At 34.2% G+C, this 15,049-nt stretch overlaps 1 protein-coding gene across 1 annotated transcript; it reads right to left on the reverse strand.

Annotated features, from left to right (window-relative positions):
• Positions 1–5,834: 5,834 nt before the first annotated feature.
• LOC138123985 (organic cation transporter protein-like) lies at positions 5,835–14,816 on the reverse strand. The gene is made up of 11 exons (XM_069038872.1): positions 14,433–14,816; positions 13,689–13,842; positions 7,642–7,834; positions 7,461–7,564; positions 7,251–7,405; positions 7,031–7,199; positions 6,743–6,979; positions 6,479–6,693; positions 6,242–6,423; positions 6,057–6,193; positions 5,835–5,980 (listed from the first exon to the last, which is right to left on the reverse strand). The coding sequence occupies exons 2-11, from the start codon at positions 13,829–13,831 to the stop codon at positions 5,884–5,886; spliced, it is 1,632 nt and encodes a 543-aa protein (XP_068894973.1). The 5' UTR covers positions 13,832–13,842; positions 14,433–14,816; the 3' UTR covers positions 5,835–5,883.
• Between the last annotated feature and the right edge of the window lie 233 nt (positions 14,817–15,049).

Raw genomic sequence — 15,049 nt, forward strand, 5'->3', positions numbered from 1 at the left:
TCTATACAAAATTGTGTTTGGCACAGAAATTGAAGCGGTTGCAAATTCGCTACAACAGACTCAAAGAACGAGTAAGAGTAAGAGTGGAAAAAGACAAAAATAATTCAGAGTGGAAATGTATGCAAACAATTAAAACTGATGCCGCTAATATGAATCCCCGAGCCATATTTATTTTGGACCAAATTAAGAATTATAGCAAGAAGGTTCCAAGATGGTCAGAATTAACCATTCGCCAGTGCATTGCGTGGAGCTATTCTTCCCCAAAAGGATACGAGTTTCCAAGAAATCTGCTTTTTAAACTACCCTGCAAATCAACATTAAGTAAATACTTTGGTACAGGAAATGATAACTTAATCAAACACAGACTAATGTGTGAAATTAAAACCTTGAGAGCTTCTGAAAAAGTTTGTTCTTTGGTGGTTGACGATATGGCTGTCAGAGAAAGCATATTTATTCGAAAGCAGAGGACCGTATATTCGGTTTAGAAACAATAAATCAGTCCCAGGATAAAATTGGAGCTAAGCCAGTTATCGCTAATCAGCTTCTTTGTTATGTAATATATGGATTGTCAACAAAAAACATAATACCCGCAAGCTACTTTTTTCATAGGCAATTGACTGGGAAGGATTTATATAAACTAACGTTGGAAGTGTTGAAGATGCTTAGTGAGTGCGGGTTTTTTGTTATTAGAATTGTAGGGGATAATCACAAATCCCACGTTGCACTGTTTAAGCATTTTGGAAATGGCACACTGGAAAATGTAGTCCCGCATCCATACAATCCCGGACTTAAGTTTTTTTTGAGTTTTGACTATTGCCACCTAGTCAAAAACGCACGGAATTTGTTTTTAGATCATGACATGGCTTCGTCTGATGGACAAATTTCGGCAAATTATTTAAGAGAACTCTCAGATATTCAAGAAGGTCTAATAACAAAGCCTGTCAGATATTTAACCAAAAAACATCTCTATCCATCCAATTTTGAAAAGATGAAAGTATATTTAGCAGTGCAAATATTTTCACCATGGGTTACTGCATCATTAGTATACCTTGCTGACCATGGTGGCGAAGAGTTGGCTCATTTTAAGGATTGCACTGCAACTGTGAAATATATGGAAACTATCTATAAATTTTTCCAGCTGCACGACGTTAGCAATAAAACCCAACATATCCATCAGAGAGATACTAATACTGCTCCCTATAACAACATTAACGATGCTCGACTATCATGGTTAAATGGAGAATTTATCCAATATATTAATGATATACAGTCCAGTTCAGAAAATCTCGGTATTAAAGGATTAAGCAAAGAAACAGCTGACGCATTAATTTTTACTGCAAGAAGCACAAGTTTATGTATTAAATATTTAATTGGCGATCTTGATTTTTTCTACGTTTTGACAAGAAGTTTTAGTTCGGATCCGGTGGAATCATTATTTGCAAACGTCAGACTTCGTGGTGGTTGTAATGATTTAACAGATTGCAGAACAGCTGAATATGCTCTCAGACAAATTTTAAGAAGTGGTCTGATAAAAACTATAAATAATAGTAACGCAATGAATGGAGTTGAATACACCAGCAATGTAAAGCTTGACGTTAATTCTGACTATAATGATAGTCATGAAATTGCCATAATTCTAAATGACGAAATAGTAGAAGATTTAGAAAATTTAACTACATTTAGATGTGATGTCAGTTCACGTGATATAGAATCAGCAGCTACAGCATTTCTATGTGGATATCTAATTATGAAAGTTCAAGAATCTGTGAATTGTGATTTATGTTTATCCCTCTTACGAAGCTCCTCTCTTGAAAAAACAAATGCCTTGTTGGAACTTATTTACAATCAAGATCGTGGAAGACTAAATTACCCCAATGAAAAATTTGTAGCTTTAATAATATATGCCATTCAAATTATGGTAAAAATTCTGCCTAATCTTCCAACCAACAAGGTCGACTTCATTTTAAAGAATGTATTTGTATCCTACCTTTGTAATAACCCAATTTTTCAATGCGAGTGTCATTTTAAGTTGGTATGTAACATTATAGTAGCCAAATTAGTGCCTGCAGTATTAAAAAATTATTGTAATTTAGAATCACAAAAAATTAAGAAAATCAATATTAATACTAAAAAAAGAAAATTATTAAAATTAAAATAATCATCCTATTAATTAGGTTTTTTTTTACAATACATTGTTTCAATATGCAAAAACGGCGTTTTTTATTTGGTTTCACATTGCACTGTAACTGACTGTAACATAATTGATTATTGTTAAATTGAATAGTAGGCAACCAAATATGCAATGTATTGTGTCGCCCTCACAAAAACAGAAATAAGGCCTCGTACTAAAAACTCACGCGGCCGTTAAGAGACAAAAGTCTCTTATTAATCTAGGAGGCCGTGATATACCTATTATTATTCATTAAATTATCTCATCGAATTACGCTCGAGATTTTTTCGTCCAGGATAAAATTTCATTTTTTAAACTCTAATTTGGTTTCTTTTTGGTAAATTGACTCCACAAACCACCAGATAAAAAAACTCGTCCTTATCGATAAATTATCGCTGTAATCATCTCCTCCTTCCTCGAATTATCGCTGTAATTCTCTTCTCCTTCCTCGAATTTTGATAAACTCATTTTTGTTCCACAGTAAAATTTTTGTTGTTTTCAACTAAGTTAACTAACGCTTTGAGAGTCATAAGACTACGTATAAATTGAAAAAATTGTGTAAAACCTGAAAATTAAATTTTCTTTCGTGGAATTGTCATGCCGAATACAACTCGATGGTACGAAATTGCGGGAAAATTTTCTCCTCATTTTACTCGTATTTGTTTCTTAGCCAATTTCCACTCGTTCGTCGCTACCATGTCGCTACGCTCACTCCTGGTAAATTGTCGTCGAAACAAATATGTACTCGTATAAGATCGAAAATTTCCAGCAATTTCGTACCCTCTCGTATTACTAATCAGTATTCACCTCATAAAAATTTGGTCAATGAAAATGCTCTTATTTTTTAAAATTGGACGAATCAAATTTGTAATTACGCGATAATTTTTCACGGCAACAAATTATCCATAATTTTTTGACAATTTTGACTTTGATGTTGCCAAGCATTGCGTAAGTACTACCTAATGTACGTAAACAATGATTTTTCATTTTTCAAACTATTATGTGAAAGTGGTCTTATATGTACATACGTTGTTTAATTCTTTAAAATCACAGAGGAAATAAGATTAAAAAAACACGTAGATATAACCGTTGAATGACATCTTCTCATTCAAGGATATAAGCAACAATGAAATGCAAATGTTCAAATAAATAAAGAAACGACAAAAGTAAATAGTTATCTTGAATAAAGAGATAGGTATATTCTCATTCCACGACAAACATAACAAAACCACTGCGGTTTAGTTCTTTCTCTCTATCTAAAATGGTACTTTAGACATTTATATTTTCCTGTACAATAAAACCCACGACGCAAACTTGATTTTACATTTTAGTTTGTTGCCCTTATCTACAAATTTTTATCACGCGTGATCCCCAACGCTTCTTATTTTGCCCTAGAATCTGCTTTTCCACTTGTCAGCGTAAATATTTGTATTTATAGATTTATCGATCGTTCAATATTTAATTAATTATTCATTGTGCCTTTGACCTTTTGCTGGTTCGTCAGTTGTATTTTAACCAGCAATTTACCTCCCAAGAATCATCTAGACGTATTAAAACGAAACTATATATACAACGCTTCTCGTTTAAAATGAATGCGCTGTAAACATTGCATTATAATAAAAAAAAAAAAATTAAGTGCAAAGTAAAGAAACGCGCCAGCCGAGTCTGAGAGTCGCAGGTATGGGTTTTTCTTTGCGGTAAAAGAACCTGATTGCCGATCCCGTCTTGAGGTATTTTGTTTTGAACAGCGTTTTAATGATTGCCTCTATTTCGATTGAAACGCGCAAAACTGTAATTCAATTTTTCTGTAAATACATATTCTAATGCGTATTTCCATAAACACCGAATTTAAATAGCCGGAACGCGGGTGTTTCCTTTTTTGTCATAATTCGCTTTAAATCGACCTCGGCACCTACGCTGCCACAATTTTTGCCGAACCTGTAAATTTGAATGAACATTATTATTTATAATGATATTAGCTTATAGTGAAGGTCAACTCGTGTACAGCTCGAAAACTGGTATCCAACAATACCGACAGCAACATGTAATTAGTAGCACGTCTGTTGCACTTCTATTTTCTAAACCACACAAATGCTGTCGACAGATTTATATGCATTGTTCTCTGGCTAAATATAAAAACGTGATTAATAAAAACAGCAATTTTATATACTCACATTTATTTTAAAAACTTGCTTTATATAAAATTTGTAAATGCATTCGCAAACTTGAAAAAAACGTGACGTAGGTACTAAAAGTCTAGAAAAGAAAACCTTTTACGACTACAACGAAGAGACAGAGAGTACCCGATCTGCATACATTTACCGATGTTCAGATCGAGGTATTTACATTATCCGCCAATAAAAACTATAAAATATTGTCAAAACATCTCTCTAAAATAAACAAAAAACAAACAAGACATTTGAACACTTTCTGAAAGCTTAAGCAAACTCGACTCGCATCAACAATAGATGCACATACACAGCTCGTGAGAACAGACACTTCTCATAAAATTTTGCTTCAAGCTAAATATAACTAAATCGATCATCGAGGATCATTTACAGCCCACTTTTTGTTAAAAGAATTGTGCGTGCGTACGTCGCACCCATCTTACTTTGGTATAAATTTCCGCTAATTTTAATAATATACATAATTTTTTTTCCTGACAGAAAAAATAATATTGCGTTGTTGATATACACAACAACAGATTCAACCGTTTTCATAAAAAATACTATTAATAATCACTACGTGTAAACACACTCGCTCGATTTTATTCGCATTGAGAAGTCATTAAGATATTCTCGGTATGAATTTATAATTAATTATCAGTCTACAATTGTGGTTTGCACTTAAGTCACAGGTATTTACAGCTAAAGGTCGACTTACTCATACCGATCGAAAAATAAGTCAATTTGATGCGTTTGGCGGAAGATATTTTTGTAATGACGAATTGGCAACACATTTAACTTATTTTGCACTTGAATTTGTTTGATTTTGGACACGAACATCATGATAATGTTGTGTGAATTATGATTGGGATGCGAGAATAAATTAATACATAGTGGTTTTTGAGACACGTCCTTCTGAACAGGTGAACACGTGACGGGCAAGTATTAGTGCAATTTGCTCATTATAGCATTATCACATTAAAGCAACTGAACAACGATTTGGCTCTTGTAACATGGTAATTTCCCAATTATCATTTATGTAATTGCAAAGAGGAAATTATTTCTTGTCAGCTGTAAAAATTTACGACGGATACATGTTCTTTAACAGACTATTAAATTATCGCAGGTAAGTCATCAGCGGTAAATGTGTGCAAAAACAGGCAATCTTGTACAACAAGTTCGTATTTTTATTACGGAGCGCTTTCAATGCCATTTTGTATGTAAATGTGCGCGAATTGCGCTTCGATTTCTTCCGATTTTCTTATTGGCTAAACGACAAACACATTCTTATACACATAAAGGTTGGAACGCTTTGGCACCTGTTTACTAACAAAAAGTACATTTTAAAGATTCCAATCAAATTCGGTTTAACAGATCCCATCATTGACACAACAACCATCGCAATATTGCCACATAATTCGATAGTTGCTTGATTGTGTGATGCAAACTTTATCACTTTTCTAAATAGGAAAAACTAATTTTATATAAAAACAACATGGTAGTTATCATTATAAAATAGATTTAATACTGCCCAGCAAAGCACCATTTTCATTTCGAGTGTATACTCCCGTTGGTCTGGATCTTTGCCTGTTTTGCCAGTTCAGGGTTCAGCGGTACTTCTTCATCGATCTGCACCTTGAGTTTTCTGTAACGATGGACAAAATAGTAATTAATCGCGACGCGATTAATCCGCGGTAGATGGACAAATTAGTGACACTTACTTTCCGAACGATTCGCCTTCTTCCATGGTCTCCGGTAGTTTTTTATTCAACGTCTCCGGCAAGACTAAAGACATGACGCCGCCAATAAGTGCCAAAGACCCGAAAATGATCAGAGGCAAGGGGCCCCAGAATTTCGCCTAGAACTGCAAGTTAGCGTGATTTTAACATCGCCGTTGTTGTTTTACCAAAACGTTGATGTAGGGTGAGGTGATGGATCCTATGCGGGCGCAAGTAGAGCCTGCGCCCAGTCCCGCGTTTCTTATGACCGTGGGGAACTGTTCCGTCGAAAAGATGTAAACTGCTCCGTAGCTCGCTGTAATGGCGAGTTTTCCGATCATCGCCAGCGTCACAGTTAACCATTGGAGGTCTTTAATTGAAAACAAAATGGAATGTGAGGGGACAAGATGTCTGCAGGGGTTTACCATCGGGGACGGCCATCGTGAGCAACAGTGCCAGTCCAGCTGTGATCATGCAGCCGCACATGACGAACTTCCGTCCCCATCTGTTCAAGGTTAACAAGAGAAAAGTGTAGGCGGGGATTTCGACAGCCCCCGAAATAACGAAATTGATGTAGGGATTTCCCCCCAAATTGTTCGTGTTCCAGGAGAGGCCGTAGTAAGTGATGTTATTGGCAAACCTGAAACACGACGTAAACTCAAGGCTGTTTTAATTATCCGACGTCCTACCAATCGAATAATATAATCAGAGATCGTTTTCGTAAATTGGAATGTTTGAAAATGTCCAGCACGTTGGCTTTGTTCTGCTGCTGCTGGTCGTCAGATTTTACGTCTGAAATTAACAAATTGTCTAACAGGTCATCTGTGATTGTCACTCTGTTCTGTTTGGCAGCAATTTTAATGAGATTCTTAGCTTCGCTAATGCGATTTTGGTTGAGTAGCCATCTCGTCGATTCGGGAATGAACCTTAACAATCACATTTTAACCACTTCGTTCGCTAGATGTGCTACAACTTACCACCAGTAACAGAAAAATACGAGACCAGGAACTGTCAGCGCCAACTGAAGGTTTCTCCAGTTGTCGACGTATATGGCGAAAACGGCCGTGAGCATGTACCCCGCAGAGAAGAACATTTGGCACCCGGTCCCTGCCAACAGTCGCATTCTGGGCCCCACCATCTCCAGTGCTACAATCTGACTTGTTAGTTTTTGCTACAAAGCAAGCTTTCGCGTTTTACCGATCACGTACGCGACCAAGAAGACCCCGGACGTGGTGGCCCCCACGATAGCTCTGGACAACGTGAAAGACCAAAACTCCGGAGTGAAGGCCGCGATCAAACCAAAAACCACCTGTATCACCAGAGAAATGAAAAATATCAGTTTCCTGCCGAACCTACAAAAAATTAAATCATTTTGACTGGTTCGATTTTGTTACTTCTTGGACGTACTTGTCCGATAGTTGTCCAAATATTATTGAACCTAACATTACCCCGACCATAAAGAGAGAATTCCCTGTGGCTATCATGTACGCCTTCTCGCATGTCAGTTCCCACTAAAAAATTGTTGTCATTACGTGAATCAAAAAAACGATTAATCCGACTTGTTACATAATTTAATTGTATCGCTTACTTCAATAACTGCCGTGTAGCCGTATACGCTTTCGTCGTAAACAAAATCTTTACATTGCCGCGTCTCATTTTCTTCAAACATTTCACATGACGAGTATTTTTTCTTGAGCGGGTCCCAGGGGTAAGATTTGTTAAGCTCTTCACGACTCAAGTCGTGGTAAGATGCATTCGATAATTCTTGAGGAAGTCTACACCTGAAAGTTTACCTCGTTTGTAAATTGTGGAGAGTTTAATTTTATTGCTTCTTTCGTTGGAAAGTTACGCGGTCATCTGTTGGGGAGAATATTTAAATTTATTCAGTTTTTCAATTCAGCAATCTAAGGAAATACTTAAACCTTGCGACTACATGTTTCAGAGAAGGGCCAAGTACATAAAATAATCGATAAACATGAAGATATGACGTGCGGTTTTCAGTACCGACAGCGACTGTATCAAAAATAAATTTTTTGAGACAATGAAACTTTCCACAGTATCGTTTAAATACATAATTTTTATGATTATTGGAGCAGTTCCATCTTGTTAAAATCGTGTATTGACAATGCTGCAACAATTTTCATCAATCAACACTCTCAATGGTCCAACAAAGAATTTTAAGACAACATTAAATAACCTCAATCCGTGCGCGTGTTTCGCGGTCCAAAAATTTTGTATAGACCATCATCCACAATTATAATGTTTATTATTGCATTCAAAAAGAATATGACCTTGTTAGAAAAACCACATTGTTAAAAGATATCACTATGATGGACGTCACTTTTGAACATTTTTTATTTCATTTATTATTGACTTTAAAAATGTATATTCGATTATGTTATTTGCCATTGAAGAATAATTTAATACCCTCTTCAACGGCATAAAAAAAATACTTATCAAAATTGAAATGAAATTTCTAAAAATTACACCATAGCGCACCTTACTCGTAGGTATTATGTCTTTATTTTTTTGAAAAGGAATTATCCCATATTCCACAATCTGTGAGCCTCTCGGCCCTATTTTGATAACATCCCTGGCATAAAAATTGAGAGTGAAAATGTCTCTGACCTCGCAAGCACTTGTAAAACATTCTGCTCCTGTACATACCATAAAGGATGTCTGGTCAAATATACTTTAATTCGTAAATTTAGGTGATCGAACTGGCTTTTTGTGAATCAGCGAGAGCATTGCCATTAAATGAAGAGAAGTACTTAATAATAAAATCCCATTTGTTTATTTCAAATAATAATTCTACTCCGGTTTGTTACTGGTTCATGTTCGCTCTGGCCGCAATAAAAATACACTTGCTGTAAAATTTCGTTTACGAGATCGTAGACGTGCAATCGCAAATGAGCACAGATTCAAGGAAATAAAAAAACGGAAAAGTTAACACCGAAATACAAGCGCATTTCAGCCGATAGCAAGATAAACAGGTAAGATTATTTATAAAAATGAAACGGAGGAATTTTTAGAATGCATCTCTCTAAATAAAACATCCTATTTTAACTATTTTTACGCAACAGTTGTCACGTTGTTTTAATCTCTAATTTATGATAATATCCGCTCATTAAGAAATTAAACTTCTTATCGATGCTGGTGATGGCTTTATTAAAACAGAAGTGTGTACCTACCAATCAATACAGGTTTAATATATTATTTTTAACCTGTTTGTTTAATGCGGCGAAGGCTAACTAGTAATTAATCTACCAAAAATAGTTGTTTTTGTTTTTTAAGCGATTATTATTTACACATGACGTTAAGAAATATGTTTTACACCAACTTCTAACGGGTGGACAACACCATCATTATTATATCAAAAGAAATTCTATATAAAAATACGCTTTATTGTTATGTAGGCTCATCGTTAGTTTTTGTGAAGTATGAAGCACGTTTAGCATGAATCGATTAAAATAAATTGCTTGGTTGCAACAGCTGCATAGCAGTGATGGCTTAAAACATTCGAAATGATTTTTTATTGATCGAGTCAAAACATTTGAAAAATTCTAATTGCTGCATAACATCGGTGTGCTATCGGAGGAAGTGCTTTTTTTTAGATTAAAACTGTGTCATATTTATTACGTCTGCATTCTTACAATGCGTTTTTAAAAGATAAAACATGAGACAGCAAGTAGATAGCAATTTCTTAAACATTGAAACCTGAAATGTGAATTGTCATCTTGTAACTTGACAGATTTCTGACAATATTCCATGTTAAATTTGATAGTTACCAACTGCAAAAGATGAAACCCTTTATGCCGGCTCTGTTTCTGAACCGGATGCCGCTAAACCATAAAACGACCGAAGTGCTGACAGGCTGACAGATTCCAGTGCGTCCAAAACATTTCATGAATAATTAATTATAAGTAGAAGTGATTCTCATTTTCCCTAGACCATTATACTGGTATTAAAATGTTACAATTCAACTTTTTGGATTTGCTGCTCTAAAGTTGTACTATCCCTTAGGTACCTGACATCTTCCAAACATCATGTTTTCGCCCGCACACAACTTTCAAAACAAGGATGGCCAGTTTTTTAACGTGAGCCGAGCACAAGTATTTTCCCAACAACAAAAGTTGCACGTGCGCGTGTTAAGCGATTATTATTACTGATTTATGACAACCTGGGTTTACGACTTCCAGGCATCGAAATCAGAAACGAAGTTTACCAATAATTTAAAATACATTTTTTTCTTGATTGTTAAATATATTAAATATTTCGTCTATCAGTAGTAGCTCATCTCAGTTTACTACATGGATAACAATATCGCACTTGGATAACAGTTTAATTGTGAAATATAACATGTTAACATTAGAGATCTGCGGAAAGTATTACGCATTTTATTGGAACTTTAGTCTGTCAGCTCATTTTTGACACTCAATAATTTACTGATTTAGGTACCTACTCTCTAAATAAATTATTTGCTGACTACTACGTCCATTTTTAATTCTCATAAAGAATTATCTTTAATGTAGAGTTAGCAAAATGAACGAAATAAACTTTGCGTCCATCCTGTTTGATTCTCTCGTTCAGTCCGCTGTTTATCTTATATTGGAAGATTATGGTAATCAGTTGAACAAACAATTAATGTTCTTCACATGTATGTTATCGCACATGGAACTGAGAGAATCGTGTCAAATGTGGATGTGTAAAACTCAAAAGGGTCAATAGTTTTAATGGAAAAGTTACCAATTAAATCGAGTTGAATGAACGTCTGCTTGTACGGTTTTAAATGCAGAAGTTGTTTCAGTAAAAAAGTGAATCGTTACTTTTTTGGAAACAAATACAAATCCATTTGCATAATTTTGAAGGTGCGATGCTGATATTTTTTGTTCGCGAGTTTGTAATTTGGTCAAGGTGTGTCCCGAAATAACTCGAAAAGAACGAAACCAGAAATTTTGAAAAAAAAACACACTCAAACACAAACATTAAGTAAATATTAGTGGTCTTGTTCTGATTTTTTCTTGTTGAGTGAAAATTGATTTGCGACCCACTTGGAATCTGTTTTCCAAATTTTTACTCATTCATAATTTTTTAAAGTAATTATGGAAAGTCTATTAATGCCTTATCAAAGCCGGAACTATACAAAACTGATACGATGAGAAATAATTAGCTATAAATGAAGATCAAAGAAACTTGCTTTAATTAGTTCATCGGAATTTTCTGTTCACGAGAAACATTTAGTTGTTACGAATCATTGATTTCTTTATCATTATTACGATGTACAAAAGGCACATTTTTACAATTAAAAAAAAAACTAGAAATCAGTTTATAATTTCTATTTTTTTTTCCTTGAAGCTAAATACAAAATAAGTATATTGGCTATATTGGTGTTCATAAAAATAACTGACACCATGTTGATGTCAAGGACATGAAATAAAATAAAATGATAAAAAAGTGAAGGAACTTAAATTTAAAAATCAAATCTCACTTTGACGTAACAAAGATAAGTAAATAACCCTAATTTTGATTACTTGCTCGCTTTATGGGTTGTTCCAACGTTATTTTATGATGCAATCTTTCGAAAGTAATTAATAAAAGCGGTAAGAACATAATAGTCGAGTCAATAAAGCCGACAAATCGCCGAAACTTCTTAATCCTCAGAAACAGCTCCGATTTTGATGATTTTTTTTTTTAAATGTGTGTATTTATATATTATTTGAAATCAGAAACATTTTGGTTGGGGCACGTAAATATTTATATTGTTTAAACAATAATTTGCTATTTATGGAAAAAATTCCATTTTCCACGATATTTATTTCAAAGATTTTTTTTTATGGAAACTGAAGAATAAAGAGTAGTTGTTAAGTTAAAATTTCTAGTAAAAAAAGCAATTTTTACAACAAAAAACATAATAAAAATATAACATAAAACCAAATGCAGAAAACATTTTTTATCCATTCGTGTCTTTCTGAACAGCTTAAACAATGACATAGTTGAATTAAACAGTGTAGTTGTTTTTAAAAATAACAATTAAGTAGTGCTTATAGGCGGCCCGGCCGCGACTCGAACGGAGCAAACAGTCAAATACATCTGTTGGAAATCCTACACTAAAGCTTGCTAAGTAAATTTCTGGGAATAAAACAGGCTAATGCCTCTATTCCTCCAATTAATAATTATTATTATTATTCAAAAAAAAAGCTATATTCTATCTCGTGATTCGAAAGTCACGTTAAGCCATTGGTCCCGGTCTATTGAGTTGGTCATCACGCCCCTCATAGATTTGTAAACCAGTCCTAGACTGTGTAACAACATTTTCAACATTATTATTATTCTTATTACATCTTAACCCTCCACCACCCGGCGGCACGGCAATTTTGCCGGAATACATACACTATTACGGATAATACTATCAAGTAATAGTGCAGTGCTTATCAACATAATTACCGGCGCCTCGCCTCCACATTTGACTTTTTTGTGTCAATGTTAAGGAATTTCCTCACGATATGACATTAGTATAATAATACATATACCTTTTTGAATTTCAACCACCAATGTGTTCTCTAAGTCCAAAATTTTTAAATTTTTAAAAAGAGATTGTGGTACTATTCCCGTTGCTGAAATTACATATTATTAATTGGAGGAATAATAATTATTATTATTTTTATTATTAATTGGAGGAATAGAGGCATTAGCCTGTTTTATTCCCAGAAATTAACTCAGCAAGCTTTAGGATTTCCAACAGATGTTTGCTCCGTTCGAGTCGCGGCCGGGCCGCCTATAAGCACTACTTAATTGTAATTATGGCTATGAATTTCCAGAGGATATTTTTGTAATTTATTTTTAAAAACAACTACACTGTTTGATTCAACTATGTCATTGTTTAAGCTGTTCAGAAAGACACGAAAGGATAAAAAATGTGCTCTGAATTTGGTTTTATGTTGCATTTTTATTATGTTTTTTGTTGTAAAAATTGTTTTTTTACTAGAAATTTTAACTTAACAACTACTCTTTATACTTCAGTTTCCATATAAAAAAAATCTTTGAAATAAATATCGTGGAAAATGGATTTTTTTCCATAAAAAGCAAATTATTGTTTAAACAATATAAATATTTACGTGCCCCAAACAAAATGTTTCTGATTTCAAATAATACATATATAAATACATACACACATTTAAAAAAAAAATCATCAAAATCGGAGCTGTTTCTGAGGATTAAGAAGTAAAAACCTTCATTGACTCGACTTCGACTATAAAGGTGTTGATAAAAAGTCAATAAATATCGTTCAATAAAATTTCTATTTTTGAAAAGAACGGTTTGGTAGAATTGCCGGTGAACCATTACAAAATATTCAAAATATAAATTGCTTCATCTAGTGAAGACTAATTTCCAAAACGAAGGCGCTAAGTAGTAAAGAATAATTTTGTAAAAATTTTAGTTAAATATTTTATGAATTACGAACATGTATGAATAAATCAAAAATATAGCCGTTTTAAATTAATTTTTGTGTTAATGATAGTTGCTAATGAGTTAAAAAAAAATAAAGTACCAGTTATCGCGTTTTTATTGATCTCGCAACACTTAAATGAAATAACTACTGAAAAGTCGAAATATAATAAATTATTTACTATTTACCTGTACTCGGGCTCAGCAACAAGAAAAACATTTCCCAGCTTATGAAAGGCACAAAGAATTGCTGGAAGGCATAGCAGAAAATAGATGCGCTTTTGGTATCTTCCAAAGTCTCCAATTAATGGTAGCACATCGTCGTAGCCCATTTTATGGATACCTAGAACGTAAAACGAGACACAGTGGAGTCACTAACAATAAAGTTACCAGGTTCGATACAATATGTAGATAACTACGTAACGTATGCACGTATGGTAACAATTTTCCAGAAAATTACACACATGTGCACTACATATTCCGATTTTATCAAAAAGCAATTTTAATGAATTGCATCACAATTCAGCATTAAATCTAAAAAATTATTTATCTGTTTCTCTAAGCTAAGCAAACAACGTTGCAAAACAGTATACGGCAAATTTCTGATAATGATTTTCCGGTTGGAGGCATAAGTGATGGTAATGTAATGTTCTGAAAACGCTCGAGATAAAAAGAATGCGTACTGTTAAGTTGTTAACGTCTTAATTTAATTTAAGAATGTCAACGTGAATAAGTGATAATAATTGGAGAAAACAGAAAACCAATCAAGCCAATTGAAATGCAAAATGAATTTAGCGCGCCGCCGGCGTAGCGACGTTACCTAGCAACCAATTTAATACGGTGTCCGAGCCAACTACGATCCGAATAATAAATCGATAATGCCAAGAAAAATGAGAGACCGCACTTGTGGGAGTGGATAAATTAAAAACTTACCGATTTTATAGTCAAAGACTAATAGAGCTCACATGTAACACACGCTGCTTTAAAATCTAACATCTACACACGTTTCGGGCTATATCGGGGTTACCAGTCTCCCAAATCAATCTTTACGGTGACCTCTATGGAAAATTCAAATAACTTGTTTGGGCCAACTCAGCGTCACGCCATTGCGATCATGCGCACAACAAACATACGAGAGCTTCGATCTTCTCGCCTCTTATAATAGGGACTAATTTCCAATAATTTTGATTTTTAAGCGACAACCCTTTTTGCACTATCGGGGTGGTTCAGATTTGATTTGCGAGTTTTTCTGCGAAAAAACAATGTGTTTGGTTTTATGTTAGTAAAACTTTCAACTACGACTGATAGTTTTTTTAAACTATTGCGTAATAAATAATAAACACAACGCGAAACTCGCATAGACAAGATGACGAATACCGACTTTTTCAAAACGTGCTTCCACAGCGTGCTTCTTAATATGATTTCCAAACGTTTGAGAACTACTGGCAAGTGATGCAGGTACCTAATGTACCAACATTTTCAGTCGCTCTATCTCTGTTTTTGTGTATGTTTGTATCGAGCGCTGTCTCTTTTTCAAACCTGTCATTCCC

This window comes from Tenebrio molitor, chromosome 1, assembly GCF_963966145.1.
Source record: "Tenebrio molitor chromosome 1, icTenMoli1.1, whole genome shotgun sequence".
NCBI lineage: Eukaryota > Metazoa > Arthropoda > Insecta > Coleoptera > Tenebrionidae > Tenebrio > Tenebrio molitor.